Below are 24,663 nucleotides of genomic sequence, written 5' to 3'. Positions count from 1 at the left end.
TAATTAGATATACAGTACAGTGGGGGAAATAATTATTTGATCCCCTACAGATTTTCTAAGTTTGCCTACTTACAAAGAAATCAAGGATCTATATGTTGAGCTGTTTATGGTAAAGGATTAAGACAGAATACCAACCAAAAATCCAAGAAGCACATGATACAAATGTTATAAATTAAGTTGCATTTCAATGAGAGAAATAAGTATTTGATCCCCAACCAACCAACGATAATTCTGCCTCTCACAGACTGGTTATATGCTCTTGTGGTACACATATTAATTTAAGGAGGTGCTCCTAACAACAATGTGGTATGTGTATAAAAGCCACCTGTCCACAAAATCTCTATTTTCCATTCCAACCTTACCACCATCGGCAAGACCAAGAGCTGTTAAAGCAAGTCAGAAGCAAGATTTTAGACCTGCACAAGGCTGGAATGGGCTACAAGACCATCAGCTAGAAGCTTGGTGAGAAGGAGACAACTGCTGGAGCGATTATTTACAAATGGAAGAAATACAAAGTAACCATTAATGGCCCTATATGCAAGATTTCACCTCATGGACTAAGAATAATCATGATAAAAATGAGGGACCAGCCCAGGACTACACAGGAGAAGCTTGTGAATGATCTCAAGGCAGTTAGGAGCACAGTCACCAAACAAACCATTAGTAACACAATACGCCTGCATGGATTGAAATCCTTTAGCGCAGCAAGGCTTCCCCTTCTCAAGGATGGGTCTTCCAGCAAGTAAATGACCCCAAACATACTGCCAAGGCAACTAAGGAGTGGCTCAAGAATAAGCACATTAAGGTCATGGAGAGTCTTCAGACCTTAATAGAATAGAAAATTCACAGAGAGAGCTGTAACTTCGAGTTGCCAAGCAACAGGCAAGAAACCTTAAACATTTAGAGAAAATCTGTAAAGAAAAGTGAATCAAAATGCATCCCAAGATGTGTGCAAATCTGGTAAACAACTACAAGAAATGTCTTCCCACGGTGCTTTCCAGCAAGGGTTTCTCTACCAAGTACTAAGTCGTGTTCCCTTTCAAAGGCTACACTCGATGCTGCGTGAAAACGCTATGGGAACATATTTTTATGTTGCCGGTTGTGAAGCATGTGTATATCAAACACGCCAAATTTTGGCCTATATAACCTCCCGTAGGGTGACGTCATCTGATTAGACGCACCTGCAGGTGAAAAAGATCTTTTATCTTCACCGCTTTATGTGGAAGTGTGTGTCAACAAGCATGATAAGGATCTAACAGCAGAATTTTAAGCTTATAAAACTCACCAGACAATAGGGGCGGAGTTTTATTGTTTTACTGCTTTGAATGTTTGGGTGAGAAGCACGCTCTCGAAGGGCTTAATGGAGAGTGCGAGCACTGTGATCTTCTCCCCATAAAACTGCTTTGCGCGCCTTGCATTTTTTAGGGAGCCACGAGCCGCGCTGCACTTATGGGGATCACAGGCTGACTTGGCCGAGGCACGAGCCCTTCCTTTCTATCGCCTTCTCCCTCGATCCCGAACTCTCTCTTTCCACTTCCCGAGCGCACTCCGGTGCCTCTCGTGGGTGCGTTGAAGAGACTCACTCCCCTGCTTCTTTGGAAATGGAAGTAGCTTCCTTAGAACGCTCCTTTAAAGATGAGAGAGAATATGAGGAGCTGCTTGAGGTTATAACGCGTGCAGTCGAACAACTGCATATTGATTGGCCACAGGAGCAAGCTCACCCAAAACACTCAAAATTACACGACAGATTCCTGTCAGGTGGCCAGGAGATGGAACCAAAACGCTGTTCTCTCCCATTCTTTGATGACCTCCACAACGAAATATCTCGTTCTTGGAGGAATCCTTTTTCTTCCCGTATTTTTGTTCCATCGACTTCGTTTTATTCGAATATCGTGGATGCAAAAGCACAAGGCTACACCATAATGCCCCAGATAGAAGATATGCTTGCAGGCTATCTCTCTCCTGCGGCATCATCTTCACTAAAGAAACCAACATTTCCCTCCTAGCCGTGTATAACTTTTTCTACCCTTGTAGGGAAAGCGTTTCAAGCAGCAGGTCAGGCCGGCGCTTCCTTGCACACCATGGCGGTTTTGCAGGCGTACCAGGCTGATCTGCTGAAAGATCTGAGCACGAGCAGCAAGCTGAATCAAGAAGCCCGTGCTATCGGCCGTTCTATGGCCTCTTTGGTGACTGCTAAAAGGCACCTATGGCTAAACCTAACAGGCATCAAGGATAAGGACAGAACTTTCCTCCTTGATGCTCCTGTATCACCTTCCAGCCTATTCGGCAATGCTGTTAATACCGTCGCCACTAGGTTCCGAGAGGCTAGATTGTATGAACAGGCCTTTGGGAAATTTTCTCCCACGCCGTGCTCAGGAGTCGAGGCCATCGGCCACCCAGCCTTCACCAGATCTGATAAATACACACTCAGTAAGAAAGCAAGCCAATAAAGTGAGTACTCACAGTAACCAAGGCGACATCGGGCAACTCAATGACTGAGCGTTGTACTGTGGTTTGTTTACTTATTTTATTATTTTCTTGAGTGTGCATGACAGTACCCCCCTGTCCAGGACCGGCTTCTGACGGTCCTGGAGTGGAGGATACCCGACGACGGTAGTCTCGAATGAGTTCGGGGTCGAGGATGAACCGGGCCGGAATCCCAGACTGTTCCTCGGGGCCGTAGCCCTCCCAATCAACCAGGTACTGGGTGCCTCTGCCCAGAAAGCCCGTCGGATGAATGAGAGGGTCCTCCGTGTCCCTTGGTGTCCGGCGACCGATGAGGAGTGGCCCCATTGGAGGACGTCTGATCTCACATTCTGGGGGACGTAGAGTCGTCCAGGCGGCACGCCTGCCGGCCCGGTCTCTGCAGTCTGTGCCTGGCGGACCCTTGTCTCCAAGTTTCATTGAAGGTGTGCAATGATCCGGGAAGAGGGGATGACAGGCATGGGATCTGCCTGGGGAAGGTCTTCGTCGTACTGTCTTGATAGTTGTTGGTGTTCTTGGACCCCGGGCGGTACGACAGATGGAAGTCGTACTGTTCAAAAAAGAGAGCCCACCGTGCCTGTCGTGGATTGAGCTGCCTTAGGTTCCTGATGGTTATGAGGTTCTAGTGGTCGGTCCAGACGATGAACGGCTCACTGGCGCCCTGGAGCCAGTGACGCCATTCCTCCAAGGCCCACTTTATGCCCAGCCGTTCGCGGTCCCCTACCCCGTTTTGCTGCTGAGTGGGGTTGAATTTCTTGGAGACGAAACCACACGGGTGTAGTTTCTGGTCTGGACCTCGTTGGGAGAGAACGGCGTCGGCGCCCACATCCGACGCGTCCGCCTCCACAATAATAGGTTGGTTGGCGTCTGGGTGGAGAAGGATGGGAGCGGTGGTGAAACGATGACACAGTTCTTGAAAAGAGGAGATGGCGGCGGGTGTGAGACGAAACGGGTGAAGCGAGGGCCTGGTCAAAGCAGTTAATGGTGCTGCAACTGTACTGTAGCCCCGGATAAAGCAACGATAGAAATTCGCAAACCCGTTGAAGCTGTTTGAGGGCATGGGTAGGGGCCAGTGACGCACAGCTTCGAGCTTCTGCGGATCCATGGCTACACCCCGGGGCGAGATAACAAAACTCAGGAACGTGGTGGAGTGCTTGTGAAAAAGCACATTTTTCCAGCTTGCAGTACAGTTGGTGAGCAAGCAATCTCTTTAGAACAACCCGGACGTGTTGAATGTGTTCTTCGGTGATGTGAGAATAGATGAGGATGTCGTCGAGGTAAACGAACACCCATCAGCCTAACATGTCCCTAAGGACGTCATTGATAAATTGTTGGAAGGCTGAGGGTGCGTTGCAGAGTCCGAAGGGTATGACCAGGCTCTCGTAGTGTCCGGTGGGCGTGATGAACGCCGTCTTCCACTCATCACCCTCTCTGATACGCACCAAGTTGTAGGCACTCCGGAGGTCCAACTTCGTGAAGATGGTGGCACCAGAGAGGGCGTCCAGGGCTGAGTTGATGAGTGACAGCGGGTGTCGGTTTTTTATAGTGATCTTGTTTAGTCTCCGATAGTCAACACACAGGTGAAGTTCGCCCCCTTTCTTCTTAACGAAGAAAAACCCCGCGGCAGCTGGTGAGGAGGAAGGCCGGATGGTACCGTCGCGCAGGGCGTTGGCGACGAACTCCTCCATAGCTTGTGTCTCGGTGGTCGACAGAGAGTAGAGATGGCCGGGGGGGGAGACGAAGCCCGGCTGAAGTTCTATTGCCAGGTCGTATGGGCGATGAAGTGGTAGGTGAGTGGCTCTTTTTTTGCAGAATACTTCAGCCAGGTCTCGATATTCGGATGGAATGGCGTCGGTGTCGACGTCTGGGACTTCGGACTCCTTGGAACACGTCCCAGCCGGTGCCCGGAGGCAGAGCTCGGTGCAGGTCCGCCCCCACTGAAGGATCCGGTTTTGTGATGCGATGGGTGTGAGAAAAAACTGTAGCTGTTCTTGATGTTGGACAATGATGAACGTAAGAAGTTGGGTCTGGTGAGTGATGGGGCTAGATGAAAGGGGCCGACCATTGATGGATGTGATGTGAAGTGGCTGGGATAACGCCTCGATCTTTACCCCCATTTCTTTGGCATAGAGTCAATGAAGTTGCCCGCGGCACCAGAATGGATGAACGCGGTACTTCGGACCTGTTTGTGGCCAAATTGGAGGGTTACCTGAACCGTGAGGCGGCCGAGTTCTTCTCGCTTCACCGCATGGACAGGACGCGGGACTCAGGGGAAACCAAAAGGAGGCAGTGTGTGTTTAATGGTGAACAGCAGCTGGTGCAGCAGCGCGAGCGTTGTTCCTCTTACACGCTCATGCACACCAAACTTGGAACTACTGTCCATCATGTGTCGTCATTTTTATCTACCTCGGGAGTTTACATCGGTCATAATCAGCGCCGTTTATAATCCACCACAAGCGGACACGGACACTGCCTTATGCGAGCTGCATGAGGCACTCACACAGCACCAAACACAACATCAGGATGCTAAGACTGTGGCAGGGGACTTTAACAGTGCCAACCTCAAACGTGCAGCGCCAAACTTTCATCAACATATTACTTGCCCCACCAGGGGTGAAAGGACACTGGACCACTGTTACACTACAGTCAAGGACGGCTACAAGGCACCACCTCGTCCTCCGTTTGGTAAATCCGACCATGCCGCCATCTTCCTCATGCTAAAATACAAACAAAGGCTGAAACAGGAAGTTCCGGTTCAAAGGAGGGTCGCGGATCACTTACTCACCTGGACACTAGGAAAGCGAATTATGTTTAAATGCTCTTTATCGACTTCAGCTTTGCATTCAATACCATAATTCCCTCCACACTCACCACCAAGCTGGAGCACCTGGGACTCAGCTCATCAATGTGTCAGTGAATCTCCAATTTTCTGACTGGCAGACCACAGGCAGTAAGGATGGGTGGACACGTCTCAGCCTCACTCACTCTCAGCACTGGAGCCCCTCAGGGTTGTGTTCTGAGCCCCCTGCTGTACTCTTTGTACACCCAAGACTGCGTGGCCACTACCAACTCCATCGCCATTATCAAGTTTGCTGACGACACTGTCGTGGTGGGCCTGATCACCAACAATGATGATTTCCTAGAGGAGATTGTAAATCTGGAGAACTGGTGCCAGAGGAACAATCTCCTCCTGAACGTCAGCAAGACCAAGGAGCTGATAGTGGACTTTGGTACAAATCAGGAGAGAAACTACCTGTCATCTGATGAGGTTCAGCAGATCATCTCATCATCTAACCCCACCACCTGTTCATTAGACCCAATCCCTTCCACAATGCTCCAGGCCATCTCACAAGACCTCCTTCCCTTCACCACAACCATCATCAACCATTCCATATCATCTGGTCATGTTTCTGCTGCTTTTAAGAAGGCAAGGGTTATTTCCATCCTCAAGAAACCCTGCAGTTAACAATTATCGCCCGGTATTACTTCTCTCTTTTATTTCCAAAATTCTTGAAAGAACTGTTTATAACCAAATGTCTCTTTATCTCTCACAGAACAACCTTAATTATCCCAACCAATCTGGATTCAAAGTGGCACATTCTACAGAGACTGCCCTTCTGTCAGTCACTGAGAAGCTCCACGCTGCTAGATCTGCTAAACTATCATCTGTCCTCATCCTCCTGGACCGGTCAGCTGCATTTGACACAGTGAACCACAAGATTCTATTATCTATTCTTACAAGCCTTGGAATTTGTGGAACAGCGTGGCAATGGTTTGCTTCCTACCTAGAAGATAGGTCATATGAGGTAACATGGAGGGGATCTACATCTGCCCCACGTAGACTCTCTACTGGTGTCCCGCAGGGCTCAGTACTTGGTCCTCTTCTGTTCTCCCTCTATACCCGGTCTCTTGGTAAGGTCATATAATCGCATGGATTTTCATACCATTATGCAGATGACACCCAACTTACTCTCTCCTTTCCTCCCTCTGACACTCAGGTTTCCACCCGGATTTTAGCATGTCTGGCAGACATCTCATCCTGGATGGCTGCTCATCAGCCATCCAGGATGAGATACTCAATCTCAGTTAAACAGAACTGTTGTTTATCCCTTGTGACTCATCCCCATGTCAAGACCTTGTGATATCCCTGGACAACAACCAAATCACTCCTTCAACCACTGCCCGCAATCTTGGGGTACAATCATCTGTCATTTTCCCCACACATCGCTAACCTTACTAGCTCTTGTAGAACTCTTCTTTACAATATCAGAAAAACTCACCCATTTCTTTCTTTACAGGCTACTCAGGTGCTTGTTCAGTCCCTTGTTAATTTAAGACTGGACTACTGCAACTCACTCCTGGCAGGCCTGCCTCTGTCCACGATCCAGAATGCAGCAGCACGTCTCGTTTTTAACCTTCCCAAGTTCTCCCACACCACACCACTCCTCCGCTCCCTGCACTGGCTTCCTGTAGCTGCCCGCATTAAATTCAAAACGCTGATGTTTGCCTACAAAGCTAAAAATGGCCCAGCACCCACTTACCTCTCTGCTCTAATCACACCACGCACTGCACCACGTTCCCTCCGATCCTCCAGCACTGCTCGCCTCATTCCACCATCTCTCAGGGATCGAGGGTGGCATTCATCCCGGCTCTTTTCTGTTCTGGCACCTAGGAGGTGGAATGAACTTCCTCTAGATGTCCGTACAGCTGAGACTTTGAGTATCTTTAAACGACGACTCAAGACGCATCTGTTTCTCCAGTACGTGAATTAACCCCCCCCCCTCGCAAAAAAAACCCCTCTTCCCAGTTGTGTTGGACTAATGCCACTTAGTTATTAACCTAGTTAACCCAGTGTAAGTATGTATCCAATGATGTAAACTTTAAAGCACTTTTTGTAAGTCGCTCTGGATAAGAGCGTCTGCCAAATGCCTAAATGTAAATGTGAATGTAAACTACCAGACCCCAATCATCAACAGGAGCCCAGTGGAGAGAGTGGACAGCTTCAGATACCTCGGTGTTCACATCACACAGGACCTGTCATGGTCCTGTCACATCAACACCGTGGTGAAAAAGGCCCGGCAGCGTCTCTACCACCTCAGGCGCCTTAGAGACTTTAGACTGCCCTCTAAGGTGTTTAGGAATTTCTACTCCTGTACCATAGAGAGCATTCTGACGGGAAACATCACGACCTGGTTTGAAAACAGCACAATGCAGGACAGACGAGCTCTACAGAGGGTGGTGCAGCTGAGCGCATCATCCGCACCGAACTCCCTGACCTGCACTTGATCTACAGCAAGCGGTGCTGGACCAAGTCCAGGAAGATCGTGACGAACCTCAGCCATCCCAACAATGGACTGTTTTCTCTGTTGCGGTCTGGGAAGCGATTGCGCACCATGAAGGCCAACACAGAGAGACTGAGGAGGAGCTTCTTCCCGCAGGCGATAAGGTCTCTCAATCACACCACCACACAGGAGTAATATCTTTTGAACATTGACATTGACTGGACAATCATGGACACATTCATGTAATACATATTTACATATCTGAAACCATTGCACATGTCACCTTCATAAGTCACTTTATACAATACATGTTTATATATCTGCCATTGCACATGACACTTTGCCACTTTAAAACATTTTAATGCCGCTTTAAAACATTTTAAAATTTTGATATTATATATATATATATATATATATATATATATATATATATATATATATATATATTCCCCCCATATTCCTATATTTCTATATTTTGTAATATTTTTATTATTTGTACAGTTTGTTTATTTTACTAGTTACATTTATTTTCTTTTGTATTTCATTTCTTTTTATTAATATTTATTCCTTTGATATAGTTTTTATTTCCTTTTTAAGGTCACCGGCGGTCGTACAAGCATTTCACTGCATATCGTACTGTGTATGACTGTGTATGTGACAAATAAAATTTGAATTTGAATTTTTAATTCGATTTGAAACCCCACCCCGAAGTGGTCAGTCAATCTGGGAGAAATTTCATGTGGCAGAGGTGGACCTCTTCGCCTGGCAAGATCAGCAAATGTCCCCTTTACTACTCTCTGACTCTTCCAGCTCCCCTGGGTCTGGACGCCTTGGCCCGTACGTGGCCCAGGTTACGCCTTTATGCGTTTTGCCTGATAGCTCTGCTCCCGGGAGTCTTGGCAAGGTTCCATCAACAGCGTTTGCGCCTCTTATTGGATAGCGCCCTGTGGGCCGACCAGAGTGTGGTTCTTGGATCTAGTATCCTTCTTCAACAGCTCACCATGCGTGATTCCAATGAGGTGGGATCTTCTGTCTCAGGCGCAGGGGACGATATTTCACCCCCGGCCCGTGTTTTGAAACCTTCACGTTCAGTCCCTGAACGGGACCAACTAAGTCAAGCTGGTCTCCCAGCCAGCGTAATTAAGACTATTCTAAGTGCTAGGGCTCCCTCCCCTAGAAGAGCTTATGCCCTCAAATGGAATGTATTTAAAAGTTGGTGCATGACGAAGCAGGTAGACCCAGTCCACTGCCGAATTGTTTCAGTGCTGGAGTTTCTGCAGGAAAAGTTGTCCTCGGGCTTGTGCCCTAGTACTCTCAGGATGTACGTAACCGCTATTTCAGCCTGTCACGTCCTGATTGATGGGGTTATTGTGGGAAACACCCCACTTCTTTTTGTTGAACCACTAGAGCCAGCGCCTCAGGTTTCTGACTTTAAAAATGGTTTTTCTAATGGCCTTTACCTCTCTAAGAGGATTGGAGATCTGCCAGTCTCCCCATCCTGCCTAGACTTGCCCCTGGGCTAGTCAGGGCTATTTTGCATTCTCACTGAACTATCTTCCGAAAGTTCCATTAACAACATGCACCCTATTATTTTTTTAAGCCTTCTGTCCTCCGCCTCAGGGGTCCAGACACTTGCAGTGTGGCGACTTTGGTATTCTCGTTCCCATAGCATTTTCGAGTGTAGCCTTTGAAAGGGAACGTCTCGGGTTACTTTGCTGTAACCTTGTTTCCTGAAAAGGCGGGAACGAAATGCTGCGTCCCAATGCCGCACTGCCTCGTGACCGGACATCCGTTCAGACAAATCATTCTGAGGAATGTTTCCGGTTCACTCCTATTTATAACCTGTAGGTGCGTCTAATCAGACGACGTCACCCTACCGAGGTTATATAGGCCAAAATTTGGCGTGTTTGATACACACATGCTTCACAACCGGCAACATGAAAAAAGGTTCCATAGCGTTTTCATGCAGCATCTCGTTTCCGCCTTTTCAGGGAACAGGGTTACAGCAAAGTAACCCAAGACGTTTTGCTTGGGGATCAAATACTTATTTCCCTCATTGAAATGCAACTTAATTCATAACATGTGTATCATGTGCTTTTTCTGGATTTTTGGTTGATATTCTGTCTCAATCCTTTACCATAAACCTATGAAAAAATTATAAGACCCTTCATTCCTTTGTAAGTAGTCAAACTTAGAAAATCTGTAGGGGATCAAATACTTATTTCCCCCACTGTATATTTAGGTAAGAGTGCTACCAAAAAAATTGTTATGCACGTGTGTGTGTGTGTGTGTGTGTGTGTGTGTGTGTGTGTGTGTGTGTGTGTGTAAACTCACCTTAAACACAATATGGATAGGTTTAGGGCCTTTATCTCCAAGAGAGAAATTCAGATACGTTACAGAAAGCTCAGGAACACTGAGAGAGAGAGAGATTAGTTTAGTAATTATAACAGACTGTGTTGTTGTTGGTGGTGGTGGTGATGGTGTGTGTGTGTGTGTGTGTGTGTGTGTGTGTGTGTGTGTGTGTGTGTGTTTGTGTGTGTGTAATTACTCACGAGCTGACGGCCACGTCTACACTGTACAGAACAGGCAGAGTCTTCATCACTGTGGTGCTACTTGTATTTCTATTGTTATCACTGTGAACACACAACCAACAGCTCAATACACTCTCACTGTGTGTGTGTGTGTGTGTGTGTGTGTGTGTGTGTGTGTGTGTGTGTGTGTGTTTACCTGCTGGCCACAAGGGTCATTTTCATGATGTCAGTCCAGTTGTAGTCACGAGAGATGCGAAACACACCCTCAAACACAGCCTACAACACACACATGATAATGCTTTAAAGTAAACTGGTTTTTCTTATGTTCTCTCTCACACACACACACACACATACACACACACACACACACACACACACACACACACACACACACACACAGTAGTGTGTACTGTGGCTTACTCACACCAGCATGGGGCAGAGCACAGATAAGAAACAGACAAAAGCTGTGATTGATTTTAATCTTTAATCAAAGTGAGAGTAGAGGTGTGAGGATGTGGTAGAGAGAGCAAAGGTCAGGTTGGTGCTCAGGGCCATGATGTTCTGGAGAACACAGCAGGAAGTCAGTGGTAGTATGTGTGTCAGTCAGTCAACCAGTGTCAGCATGTTCCATGACAATTCATACTCACTCTTTCACGTGTTTGGATCCCTGTCTATTGTGACTCTCTCAGAGTACCTGTTCCTTGAAAGGAGGGGTAGTTTTCCTTGCCAACCATGGAATATTACCCTCCACTCAAGGAGCAAGTACTGTATCCTACTCCAGCTATAAGACAAATTTAAAGGATTTGCCATTTAGCTAGTGGATGTTTTTAATGAAATTGTCAACATCTCCCAGACCATTGCTGTTGTTCGGTCATGCACCACAATCCTCTCCATACCCTTTAAGTTCACTAATACCATGACCAGTGTGGGTTTTAACAGCAAAAACAACAAATCAGCGTACTGAAATTAGGAACCAACTGAAGTCTGGGTCAGAGCCACAACCTGTTTCTGAACATGGACAAAACTAAAGAGATATCGGTTGGTTTTAAGGAAAGCACAGAATGACCACTATCCACTGAACATCCACATCCTGTTTAGAGATCATTAAGAGCACCAAATTCCTCCATGTTCACCTGGTGGAGAACATTAATTGGTCCATTAAGCTCTCCATAGTGAAGGAAGTCTCATCTCAACTTTTTGCAAAGGCCAAGAAAAGTCCTTCTCATTTCCTCTCATCCTCACTAAATTCTACAGAGACTATAGACAGAGTACAGGTATTCCCCGACTTACGAACATTCGAGTTACAAATTTCTGCAAAAACAAATGGACTGCGGTTTGCATCGAACATTCATAGATGTTAGTGTGTGGTGTGTTTTGTTAAGTTTGTACATATGTGTATGTGCTTTTACCTCTGTGTTACTGCGATAAACCGGTAAACTGATACTGCAGGTGGTTTTGTTCAGCGCTCCTTCATCACGATCTCCACAACTGCTTCGAGTCCTTCTGTTTTGCTGAATCAATCACAATCTTAATCAGAGTCACAATCAGTCAGATTCACAGTCACAATTGAAATCAAAGTTAGTAGCACCATGTGAATGTGAATCAGAGGCAACAATTAATGAGTAACAGAGTGACAACGTGAGGGTAAAGAAGTGCTGTACCTTGATGGTCTTGAACAGAGAGAGTGATAATCCAGGAGGGTAGAACAGAACCACGCTTGTGTTGAACGAGTCGTCTCCTGTGTTCACTAAAGTCACATGGATAATAAATGATGCCTGATCCACCACCAGCAATGTGCTGTTCCTAAACACGCACACACACACACACACATACACACACAAACACACACACACACGCATCATTAAATTCTGTATAAATTACAAATATTCATTTTAAAATGCACATGCACACAAAACCTGCAATAACCTTCATACACACACTTTCCTTACTCAGTTCTGAGTGTTTCCACTGTAACACTGATATAAAGTCATTTCTCACAGTTATACTTCACATAAACGTGCAGTGCTTAATGGAGAGTGTACAGTATCAGTAACCCTCTGAAAATAACACTATACAAACACACCAACAAACTAGAACAGATTCTGTGTGGAGAAAAATTGGAACCTTAAAATTACACATTTTAGGTACGAAACTAGAACTTTAGCAAAAACATAGAATTACAAAAATTTAAATAATTTGATTCTTACAGAAAGTTAAAGTTCAGCTGCAGGTCTGATACACAGGTCGTGTTTTTGCAGTTAATCTGAAAGGGAACCTGAAAATACACATAAACACACACACACACACACACACACACACACATAGTTTCACAACTATGTAAATTATTTCATAATTCAGTAAAGCTCATTTAAAATTTTAACATTTTAATATATATTTATACATAACTTTTTTTTTTATATAGATTTCATACACAAGTTAAGTAACTACAATAATAATAATAAAATAAAGACATACAGTGGAAGCTCGGATTGCGAGTATTGCGGTTTGCGAGTGACCACAAGATAAACAAAGATTTTTAATAAATTTTTGACTTGGAAAACGTCTCGGGTTACTTTGCTGTAACCCTGTTCCCTGAAAAGGCGGGAACGAGATGCTGTGTGAAAATGCTATGGGAAACATCTTGTCATGTTGCCGGTTGTGAAGCATGTGTGTATCAAACACGCCAAGTTTTTGGCTTATATAACCTTGGTCGGGTGACGTCATCTGATAAGACGCACCTGCACGTTATAAATAGGAGTGAACTGGAAACAATCCTCAAATTGATTTGTCTGAACAGACGTCCGGTCACGTAGGCAGTGCAGCATTGGGACGCAGCATCTCGTTCACGCCTTTTCAGGGAACAGGGTTACACAAAGTAACCCGAGACGTTCCCTTTCAAAGGCTACACTCGATGCTGCGTGAAAACGCTATGGGAACGAGAATACCAACGCCGCCGCACTGCAAGTGTCTGGACCCCAAGGTTGTGTAGCGTGTGCACACAAGGCCGAGAAGGTCTCAGAACTACTGTATATCTGGGAAGCTGACTCGAGGACCTGTGAGCCCGGAGTGGCATGAACATCCAGATTATAAAATCTAACAAATGTGTGCGGAGAGAACCACGCCACTGCGTCACATACTTGCTGCAGGGGAATACCTCCTGCTAGTGCAGTAATTGAGGCGATCCCCCTGGTTAAATGAGCCCTGATTCCTAAAGGCAAAGTGAGGCCACGCGTCTCATAGGAAAGGGCAAAAGCATCTCTCACCCAGTGTAGTGGCGGCCGCCCCCCCGGTTGCGGCCCCAAAACATGTAAAAGCTGCTCTGACTTATGCCAGTGGCTGATGCGGTGTACGTAAATCTGAAGAGCACGTACTGGACACAGTAAGTCTCTCCTGCTCCGAAGCTGTAAAAGGCGGAGGACAGAAGGCTTCAAAAACAATAGGGTGCATGTTGAGAATGGAACTTTGGGAAGATAGTTCAGTGAGGATGCAAAATAGCCCTGACTAGCCCAGGGGCAAAGTCTAGGCAGGATGGGGAGACTGACAGATCTCCAATCCTCTTAGACAGGTAACGGCCCTTAGAAAAACCATCTGAAAGGTTAGAAACCTGAGGCGCTGGCTCTAGTGGTTAAAAAAAAGGTGTCAATTGGCTCTTTGAGCAGGATAGATAAAACCCACAAAAGGGACCGTGTCACAGTAACCCCACCAATCAGGACGTGGCAGGCTGAAATAGCAGTTACGTACGTCCTGAGGGTACTAGGGCACAAGCCCGAGGACAATTTTTCCTGCAGAGACTCCAGCACTGGAACATTTCGGCAGTGGGCTGGGTCTACCTGCTTCGTCATGCACCAACTTTCAAATACATTCCATTTAAGGGGATAAGCTCTTCTAGGGGAAGGAGCCCTAGCATTTAGAATAGTCTTAATTACGCTGGCTGGAAGACCAGCTTGACTTAGTTGGTCCCGTTCAGGGACTGAACGTGAAGGTTCCAAAACTCGGGCCGGGGATGAAATATCATCCCCTGCGCCTGAGACAGAAGATCCCACCTCATTGGAATCACCCATAGTGAGCCGTTGAAGAGGGATACTAGATCCGAAAACCACACTCTGGTCGGCCAACAGGGCGCTGTCAATAAGAGGCGCAAACACTGTGTAATAAGTCATAATAAAGGCTGTGTAATAAGGGCGTAACCAGGGCCATGTACGGGCCACGGCGTCTAGACCTGGGGTAGCTGGAAGAGTCAGAGAGTAGTAAAGGGGACATTTGCTGATCTTGCGAGGCAAAGAGGTCCACCTCTTCTACCTGAAATCTCTTCCAAATTGACTGACTATTTCGGGGTGGGGTTTCCATTCCCCGTGTGTCAGAGATTGACTGGACAGAACAACTGCTCCCACATTTATATGCTCTGGAATGTAAATCGCCCTGAGGGACAGGAACCTGGTGCGCTAGCTATTTAGCGGTGCGAGCATAGTCCGCCCTGGTAATTAATATATGAGACTGCCATAGTGTTGTCCACCCGCACTAGGACATGGTAGTCTCTCAACTGCTGGAGGAAGTGCTTTAGGGCCAGAAATAGAGCCATCATTTTGAGGCAATTGATGTGCCGCGCGAGGAGATGGCCTCTCCAGCTCCCTTGGGCTGGACGGTCATCTAAGACCGCACCCCAGCCCATGAGGGAAGCTTCTGTCATTAGCATCTGCGGCGACAAGACAAACTTAGAGTGGGACCCAAAGTCAGTCATAGGAAGGGTACGAAGCACCTGTCGCGTAACCTTTATTAGGGATTGGCCCTAGAGTGAAATCCCCTGGTTCTTAGCCACAACTGAGATGCTTTCTCTATGTGCAGAAGGCCCAAAGGTGTCACCGTGGATACAGCTGCCATAAGAGCTAAGATCTCTGAAAGTGATGGTCACTTTCTGGTCTAGCTTGATTTCCTTAAGGGTGCTGAGAATGGATTCGACACAAGCGGGAGACAGCTGTGCCCGCTTACGATCGTATTCCATGTGACACCCAATATGTTGTCCTCTGAACAGGAAAGAGCATGCTTTTCGTGGTGTTGGGCCTCAATCCTAAGAAGTCGTAGGCGCCAGAACTACATCCGTGCATTTCGTATATGTGCGGGTGAGAGAGCTAGACCAAATGGAAGGACCCAATACTGGTAAGCTTCGCCCCCGAAAGCGACCTTAGAAACCTCCTGTGTTGTGGCAGTATTTCTATATAAAGTAAGCGTCCTTCAATCGATTGTCCCAAATCAATCGCTTGGTAGGATTTGAGAGCAATCACTTTGACAGTCAACATTTTGAAGCTGTATTCAGTTATTTTAGATAGCGGAACAGCCCGCGAAAATAAAAAAATTGGACGTAGCCCCCCGTTCCTCTTGGGAACCAAGAAATACCGACTGTAGTAGCCTGACTCACTGTCTGGTAGGGGAACATGTTCCATGCCCCCATTCCCCAGCAACTTCTGTCAGCAGATGCGCACTTCCCAGTTTCACGGAAGTGGAGACCACGCCGTTGAAACACAGAGGGTGACGTGAAAACTGCATCCTGTAGTTTCTCTCTATAGTGCTTAGTACCCAAGGAGATATGCTTGGCAGTAGTTTCCATGCTGCCAGTTTCTCTTAAAGGGGCAAAAGCCTCAGCAGCTTGGTTAAACGGGGTGGGGGGCGATGTTAGATGTTCGGCATCCTGAAACATGGCAGGAAAAACTGAAGAGCTAACACTTTATTGGATCTGATGTTGCCCGAAACACCAGTGGTAGTGGAGCAAAAACACCGACCTTCTGGGGTGCCAGGGAGAACACTTCATTCTCGAAAGGAATTCTGCGTGCCTCTCCCCATTGGGGGGCCACCCCCATGGACCTGGGCACATGAACCTCAGGGCTTCTTTGTGAAGAAGACAATATGCCAGTCTGAGCTCTTTTGAGGTGGATTGCAAAGCGCGGCGCGACGCACCCCAATCTTTACGAGGGGGTGCCCGGCTCAAAAACACTCTCCTTGTGTGTTTCACGCCTTGCAAAAGTCACACCCGGTCGAGACTGGGTGGCCGACAGTCCAGACTCTTGAGCACGGCGGGGAAGGAATTTCCGAAGGCTTGTTTATATAACTTCGCCTCATGAACCTAGTGGCGAATGAGTTAACGACACGTAAGGCGAAATAGGGGCATCAAGGAGGAATGCGCGATCCTATGCTTGATGCCGCTGAGATTCAGCCACAAGTCTGTGGCCCGGCGTAATTCCAGAACGCCCTATCTTGAAGAGCCCCACCAGTACTTAAGTTTCTCAGCAGGTCACCCGCTGCCTGAAATAAAAAAGAGGTTATATAAGCCAAAATTTGGCGTGTTTGATACACACATGCTTCACAACCGGCAACATGACAAGATGTTTACCATAGCGTTTTCACGCATCATCGAGTTTAGCCTTTGAAAGGGAACAAAAAAGTCGTGCTTTACGAGCACCGAGTATTATGTATCCCTCATGCGCTTCTTGTTCTGACGCCTCATTGACGAACTCATTGAGGGGAGAGCACACTTCATTTCTCAGTCCTGTCTCCAAGCAGGTGTTTTGTGAGTCAGATCCTGCCATGAGCTCTTACCCAGCACAGTAAAATAGAATTTTTTCGCATTCCCAGTTAGGAACCTGAAGCAAAGAGGGTTAAGGTTGTTGCTGTAGCTACTGAGCTACTATTGCCGTATAGTGGGAGTAATCTTGTTCGGATAACTTCAGGTATAAATTACCTCAACCAGTTACTGTACCTCACAAATTAACTAAATCAGAGAACAGATTCATCCAATCACCTAGCAAATTAACTTTGATTCAGCTAGTCATTTCACATATAGATCTTATTAGGCCAATTAACTCACAGACTCTGTTTTACCAAATCAACGCTCAGAGTAACAGTGGTGTGCCTCACCTCTACATGAGCAGTGTTTTTGCTGTCGATGTTCAGGATGGCGTTGGAGTAGTCTGGTTGATGATCAAACTGGCTGAAGTTGAGTCGGAATAAGACTGGAGACACCGTGTCCTTCACACAGCTCTGAAATACACAAAAGCTTGATTTGTTAATGTCTTCATCATGATTAATAATTCACTTCAGTTTTAAATCAACTTACAAGAAATTTTTATTCATCACATTATACCATTATACACTGCCTAGCCAAAAAAAGACAATTTTAGAAGAATCAAATCATTTGGGCTGCATCAAGGAAAGAAAACAACAAAATTAAATTAAAGAAATACTGGAATTGGTTGGAAAAACCTTTGAATCAGATCAAAACCTGAAAGGAAATAGATTTTTATCTATTCATTGTAAAAAAAATAATAATACTTCACATGTCACTTATTTCTTAATAAACATGAAATATGTGGAAGACAAATTTGTGGTTGAAAAAAAGCATGAATGGAGATAATTTAAATGCTTCATGCAGTTGCATGGAAAAACATCAACTTTAGTGAAAGTAGGAGTATTACAATATGCATTTGTTAGTGAAACTAATAAAAAATAAAGACACTTTGCTAGGAAGCAAAAAGACTGGAAGCTGCCTGGCCCAATGTGAAAAAGTAATCCCCCCATGATTTAAATAAATCTTCAATGAACTGTGATTAGCCACATTTTATGGAATATTTTTAATTCCACTTGCCACACCCAGGCCTGGTTACTGCCAGACCTGTTGTAAGTGATCACGAAATCATTTAAATAGAACTTGTCTGACAAAATGAAGCATTCTAAAAGATCTCACATCATACCGCGATCTAAAGAAACAGATGTGAAACAAAGTAATTGATGTTTTAGTCTGGAGAGGGTTACAAAGCTATTTATACTGTAAGGCATTGGCACTCAAGTAAACCAATGGAAGAGCCATTCTCTACAAATGAAGAAAACTTGAAACAGTGGTAAACCTTGGAGTGGCTGGCCTAACAAAATTACTCCAGGAGCACAATGACGACACATTCAGGAGCCAAAAAAAAAAAAACACTTCCAAGGCAAATGCCACTGCTAACCAAAAGGAACAAAGAGGCTCAAGAAACATCTTGATTATCCCTAAGACATTGGGGCAAATTAGTTATAATTTTTTACACACACACAGACACAGACACAGACACACACACACACACAAATCATCAAATCTGTCACGAGGTGAGAATGAGCAGAATCACTATTATGGCATTTAAAAATCTATTTTTGACCCTTTTGTACTCACTCATGTAGGTGAAGCCGCATAGTCTAATGAAAAAACATAACCTCTTCTTTAAATTGAGAATAAAACACAAATTGCATAAAGAACTTGTCTTTTATAAACATTAAAGCTATCAGTCATTTCTAAAACTCCCATATTGAACTGAATCCTTTGTTATAATCACGTCTCTGCTGAAAGGATTAAAAGAGTTCGCAAAAAATGCATACAGCGCAAAAAAGAAGATAGTAAGCGGTGTAAGAGCCATATTTTCATTCTTGTGATTTGTTGTTGTGTTTATTTCTATTTCATTAGTTAAGCATTAAGCATTAAGTTTATAAGTTAGGCATTTAGTGTGATAATCATAAGTTGTACTGTGACATTTTTTTATACATTGTTCTGTAACATCATTTCGTAGTTGCATAGTTGCATGTCTATCATGCACGTTAGTTGTTGTTAAGATACGGAAGTGTGGAGAACACAAGCTTTTGACCGTAATCTGCTATAGTATCGTAAACTGAGAGATATAACAAATAAGTTGTTGTAATGATAATTCAAGACCGTAAGCTACAGAACACAGCAAACGACTTGTCGTGACCACAGTGGATTTATACAAGAAACTGTAAGAACTGTTGAACTTTGATGTTTTTTAAAAAAAAAAAACAAGAGACAAAGAAATCAACGGACGTCTGAGTCGTGAGTAACAATGTGTAACAAGAAAGATACGCGTCAGGACTTGTGAATAACATGCACGTACAAGTGGGGATGGTGGTTTTACAGAGGGGATGGGTTTTGTCGTTTCCCCCCACATCTCCCCTCAAATCGAGCCCTGTATAGTGCTTAAATGAGTACATCCCAACTTATTTGTCAGAAAACCTTTACTTTCCTTTCAAAATCAGCATTTTCTATGTGACACTATATTACAAAATACTCTCACATGCCGAACTTCTTCTTCTTCTTTTTTGTCTTTCGGCTGTTCCCTTTCAGGGGTCGCCACAGCGAATCATTTGCCTCCATCTAACCCTATCCTCTGCATCCTCTTCTCTCACACCAACTAACTTCATGTCCTCTATTACTGCATCAATAAATCTCCTCTTTGGTCTTCCTCTAGATCTCCTGCCTGGCAGTTCCAACCTCAGCATCCTTGTACCGATATATTCACAATCTCTCCTCTGAACATGTCCAAACCACCTCAATCTGGCCTCTCTGACTTTATCTCCAAAACATCTAACATGGGTTGTCCCTCTGATAAACTCATTCTTAATCCTATCCATCCTTGTCATTACCAAAGAGAACCTCAACATCTTCAGCTCTGCTACCTCCAACTCTGCCTCCTGTCTTTTCTTTAGCGCCACTGTCTCTAAGCCGTAGAGCATTGCTGGTCTCACCACTGTCCTGTACACCTTTCCTTTCATTCTCGCTGATACTCTTTTATCGCACAACACACCTGACACTTTTCTCCACCCATTCCAACCTGCCTGTACCCGCCTCTTCACCTCCTTTCCACACTCTCCGTTGCTCTGGACATTGATTGCAAACAAGATTTGTTAGTTTGTAAACAGCAAAAAGTTTTTTTTCTAACAAATTCATTCAAGACCATGTTGCAAAAGTGAATACACCCCAATGAAAGTTTAAGGTGAAACTTTATCAAGAATTCAACTACAGTCTAATTCATTAAACAGTTGTTTAGCAGACAGTTGATTTTAAAAGGTCGTCTCTTAAAGAATACTTCTTCTCATTTTATGCTGTCAGCAATAACACCACATGGAAGAGAAATGTCACAAGATCTGAAAGAACAATAATTTCACAAGAAAGATGAAGGCTACAAGAAGATCAGCAAAGCTTTACATATCAGTCAGAATACTATAGGAAAGGTGATACAAAAATTTTACAAAGATGGAAATGCAATTATTTCACAGAGACACCCAGGCTGTGCACAGACGTTAACACCTCGACAGGAGTGTCTTCTGATGAGGAGGGTTGAAAAACATCACCATGCAAGTGCACTGCAGTTAGCTAAAGAAGTAGAAAAACAAACTGGGTTGATTGTTTCCAGTGACACAGTACGGTGTACACCGCAGAGGAATGGCATGCACGGTGGGGATTAGGGTTAGGGACTGGGACTCTGTTACTGGGACTTTGTATTCTGGAGTAATGAGACCAAGATAAATGTTTTTGAAACTGATGGCTTCAAAACTGTATGGCATCTCAAAGGTGAGGAGTACAAAGAAAAATTAATGGGGCCTACAGTAAAACATGCTGGTCCTTCTATGGGGCTGCATGTGTGCTGCAATTCAAGAGGTAATGCTCTATATTAAAACAGAAGATGCCACCATCACTCTGTGACTTTGGACGCCGTGAACTTTTCCAACATGACAATATTGCAAAACATAATTGGGTGAACATTCACAGGGTAAAAGTAATACAGTGGGCGAGTACAGTATGTCTCTAAGAAGAAAAAGAGTAAAATTTTGCTTAGAACAATATTACAAAAACAAACCAAAGAAGAAGAATGTTCAGTTATTTGTCACATGTACTTTACAGCACAGTGAAATGTCTTCTTCACATATCCCAATTAGGATCAGAGGGTCAGAGCGCAGAGTCAGCCAGCTTACAGCGCCCCTGGAGCAAATAGGGTTAAGTCCATTATAGGAGGCCTTGCTCATGGGCTCAACGGTGGCAACTTGGCGATACTGGGGCTCGAACCCTCGACCTTCCGATCAGTAACCCAGTAAACCACAGCCTTAACCGACTGAGCCACCACCACCCCAAAGAGAGTGTTGCATTTGGGGCAGGCGAGAATTCTACCACTGAACTACAACTGGAATCCTATTAAATCAGTCTTTCATGTTGTTGTTGTTGGTAAGATATCATTCCTAACATGATCCTTCCATTGTATTTAGGCTTGGCACTGCATTTAGTGGGTTTGGGTATTGGGTGGGAATTAAACCCGGGAATTGAACCAAGAAACCCACCACTGAGCCACTGAATCCATCTTTTATGTATGCAAAGTAGACAAAAAGGGAAGTCCTATTTTACGGCCAACTCAACACTACTACAGTACATCTTGCTGAACATCTAAACAGTGCTGGTATTATTTATTCATCAGACATTTTGTCAGTAAGTTTTATCACAATTTTAGATACATATGCTAATTAGCTAAAAATCAGTACATAGGAACACAAATTTATAGAACTGACTTTGGATGGAGTGACAGGAAGACTCCATCAGGATATTTTACTCCCAGTGTTGTAAGGAGATGTAACATACCTTCATATAGACTGTATGATTGTAACAGGAAACCTCTGTGTTCAGGAGCACAGACTTCACCAGACTCCTGGACGTCTTATCGTCCTTATTGAAAAATGCACGACTGTCCTTTCTCACAGCGTCAGCTTTGAGCTCCAGTGATACATTTAGTCCACTCCTTACTCCCCCTAGGAAAGAATATAGTCACAGTTATCATATTAGTGCGGCAGGGCCGATAAACAAGGCACAGATAGTGTTGCTGCATCAGATGTGTATGGCTTCTCACCCTTATTGAAAAGTCAGGCGCAAAATTTGATGTTCAAGTCAAATTTGGGATTGTGGTAAAATTTTAAAAACTGATTAAACAAACATTTACAGAAGCCTTTTATTTACATGAGGCTCTTAATAAAAGATATGAACTGTGCAAATGTTTTTTTTTTTTAAAACATACATCTATGAATGACAATCCTGGCCGAGGTGGCTCAGGAGCCCAAAGCAGTCGTTCCTGTGAACATTCAGTGAGAACTTGTCACCAAGTAAAGAACTTGTCACCAACTTGTGGCAAAGACGCATCTGTGTCTGTCCCCTGAGCTAAAAACTAATTTAGAAAGACTCAGAAAGTCTGTTTTAGTAATTTAATTGACATAGATATTACAAACTCAGATCACACTGAATGTGCAGCCGGCACCTCTGATCTGAAGCTAGGACTGTTAAATATTAGATCTCTCGCATCTAAAGCAGTTATTATTAACGAAACTATCACAGACCAGGAGTTTGATATACTCTGTTTAACTGAAACCTGGATTAAACAGGACGAGTATGTAGCTCTAAATGAAGCTAGTCCTCCTGGATACAGCTACATACACCAGCCTCGGTTAACTGGTAGAGGAGAAGGCGTTGCAGTTATTTACAACGATAATCTGGCTATCGTACAAAAACACAGATTTAAATTTAATGCATTTGAAATTCTCTATAGTAACATAAAGTCAGCTCAGACGATTCCGCTAATCATCATTTACAGACCCCCAGGGCCGTACTCTGAATTTCTCTGTGAATTTGCAGATTTCCTCTCAAACCTTGTCGTTTCCGTAGACAAAGCGTTAATTGATGGAGATTTTAATATTCATTTTGAGAATCCAGAAGACCTTCTGAGAACAGCATTTATGTCCATACTGGACTCAGTAGGAGTAAATCAGTGTGTAGTAGGACCCACTCATAAAGCAGGTCACACTTTGGACTTAATATCATCCTTCGGATTAAGTATAAGTAACATAATTACAATTCCACAATCTAAAGTTATATCAGATTACTCTCTTGTCTCGATTAAAGTGTCTCATAGTAATAATGTACGCACAGCACCGCGCTACCACCTTAAACATACGTTCACAACAAATACCACACAGAGCTTTATCAATAATCTCCCAGAGATATCAACTTTGATTGGATCGCCATTTGATTCCACAGAATTAGATTAAGCGACTGAATATCTAGAGTCAACACTTCGTCATAGCTTAGATAATGTAGCTCCAGTTAAAAGAAAAATGATTAGAGATAAGAAACTCGCTCCTTGGTATAATGATCACACACGCACTCTAAAACAAACCGCTCGGAAATTAGAACGCAAATGGCGACAAACTAAATTGTTAGTTTTCCAAATAGCATGGAAGGAGAGCATCCTGAACTATAGAAGAGCTCTCAGTGCTGCTAGGTCAATGTATCTCTCCACTCTTATAGAAAATAACAAAAAAAATCCTAGGTTTTTATTTAATACCATAGCTAAATTAACTAAAAACAAGACCACTGCAGAAATCTTCACAACAACAACATACAGTAGTGAGGATTTCATGAACTTTTTCAATAAAAAAATCATAAATATTAGGCAAAAAATTCAGGCTTTAAAACCAGACAATTTAAGTGATACAGATGATAAATTAATCACATCACATCAGAACCTAGAATACTTTACTCCCCTTGAAGCGAGTGAACTAATTTCACTCATCTCCTCTTCAAAATCAGCAACCTGTGAATTAGATCCTATACCGACACATTTTCTCAAGCAGATAGTTCCAGCAATAACAGAACCCCTGTTAAAAGTAATTAACTGTTCACTCAGCAGTGGGTATGTTCCTAAATCCCTTAGATTAGCAGTTATTAAACCACTAATCAAAAAACCTGACCTTGACCCCTGTCAGCTTTCCAATTACAGGCCGATATCAAACCTCCCGTTTATCTCTAAAATTCTGGAAAAGGTAGTATCACAGCAGCTATGTTCATATCTACATAGGAATAGCATACATGAACTATATCAGTGAGGATTTAGGCCTCATCACAGCACAGAGACAGCACTCGTTAAAGTAGTAAATGACCTCCTAGTGGCCTCTGATCAGGGTTGTGTCACTATACTTGTATTACTCGACCTCAGTGCAGCTTTTGACACCATTAATCATAGTATTCTTCTTCACAGATTAGAAAATGTAGTAGGAATTAAGGGAACGGCCCTCTTATGGCTCAGATCCTATTTGACTGATCATTATCAGTTTGTAGATTTAGATGGTGACCATTCCTCATGTTCTCAAGTTGAGTTTGGTGTTCCACAGGGTTCTGTTTTAGGCCCACTGCTTTTTTTCCTTTGCATGCTTCCTCTAGGCAACATAATTCGTAAACATGGTATTAGTTTTCATTGTTATGCTGATGACACACAAGTATACATTTAAGGAAAACCAGATGAGAAAAACCAACTTACTAAAGTTGAGCAATGTTTGCAGGACATAAGAGATTGGATGTTAATTAATGTCCTTCTGCTTAATCCTGATAAGGCAGAAGTTCTAGTCATAGGACCACAAGCAGCTAGAAGTAAGCTTTCTGATCACACTGTGATTTTAAATGGCCTTTCTGTTCTATCAAGTGCAACAGTAAAAGACCTTGGTGTGATTATAGATTCAAGCCTTTC

General features: G+C 44.1%; 1 protein-coding gene across 1 annotated transcript in view; it reads right to left on the bottom strand.

Moving 5' to 3' along the window:
- The window catches only part of LOC128506723 (integrin alpha-M-like), a 100,052-nt gene that overhangs the window by 16,367 nt on the left and 59,022 nt on the right, over nucleotides 1-24,663 (bottom strand). Inside the window, exons 17-24 of the mRNA XM_053477289.1 lie at nucleotides 21,735-21,901; nucleotides 17,204-17,326; nucleotides 12,505-12,572; nucleotides 11,959-12,100; nucleotides 11,707-11,808; nucleotides 10,494-10,573; nucleotides 10,319-10,399; nucleotides 10,101-10,179 (exon numbers count right to left, since the gene is read on the bottom strand). Coding sequence (XP_053333264.1) covers nucleotides 10,101-10,179; nucleotides 10,319-10,399; nucleotides 10,494-10,573; nucleotides 11,707-11,808; nucleotides 11,959-12,100; nucleotides 12,505-12,572; nucleotides 17,204-17,326; nucleotides 21,735-21,901 — 842 coding nt within the window. The remainder of the gene's footprint in view (nucleotides 1-10,100; nucleotides 10,180-10,318; nucleotides 10,400-10,493; nucleotides 10,574-11,706; nucleotides 11,809-11,958; nucleotides 12,101-12,504; nucleotides 12,573-17,203; nucleotides 17,327-21,734; nucleotides 21,902-24,663) is intronic.

Source organism: Clarias gariepinus, chromosome 18, assembly GCF_024256425.1.
Source record: "Clarias gariepinus isolate MV-2021 ecotype Netherlands chromosome 18, CGAR_prim_01v2, whole genome shotgun sequence".
Taxonomy (NCBI): Eukaryota; Metazoa; Chordata; class Actinopteri; order Siluriformes; family Clariidae; genus Clarias; species Clarias gariepinus.
This window is presented reverse-complemented; position numbering and strand designations above follow the sequence as displayed.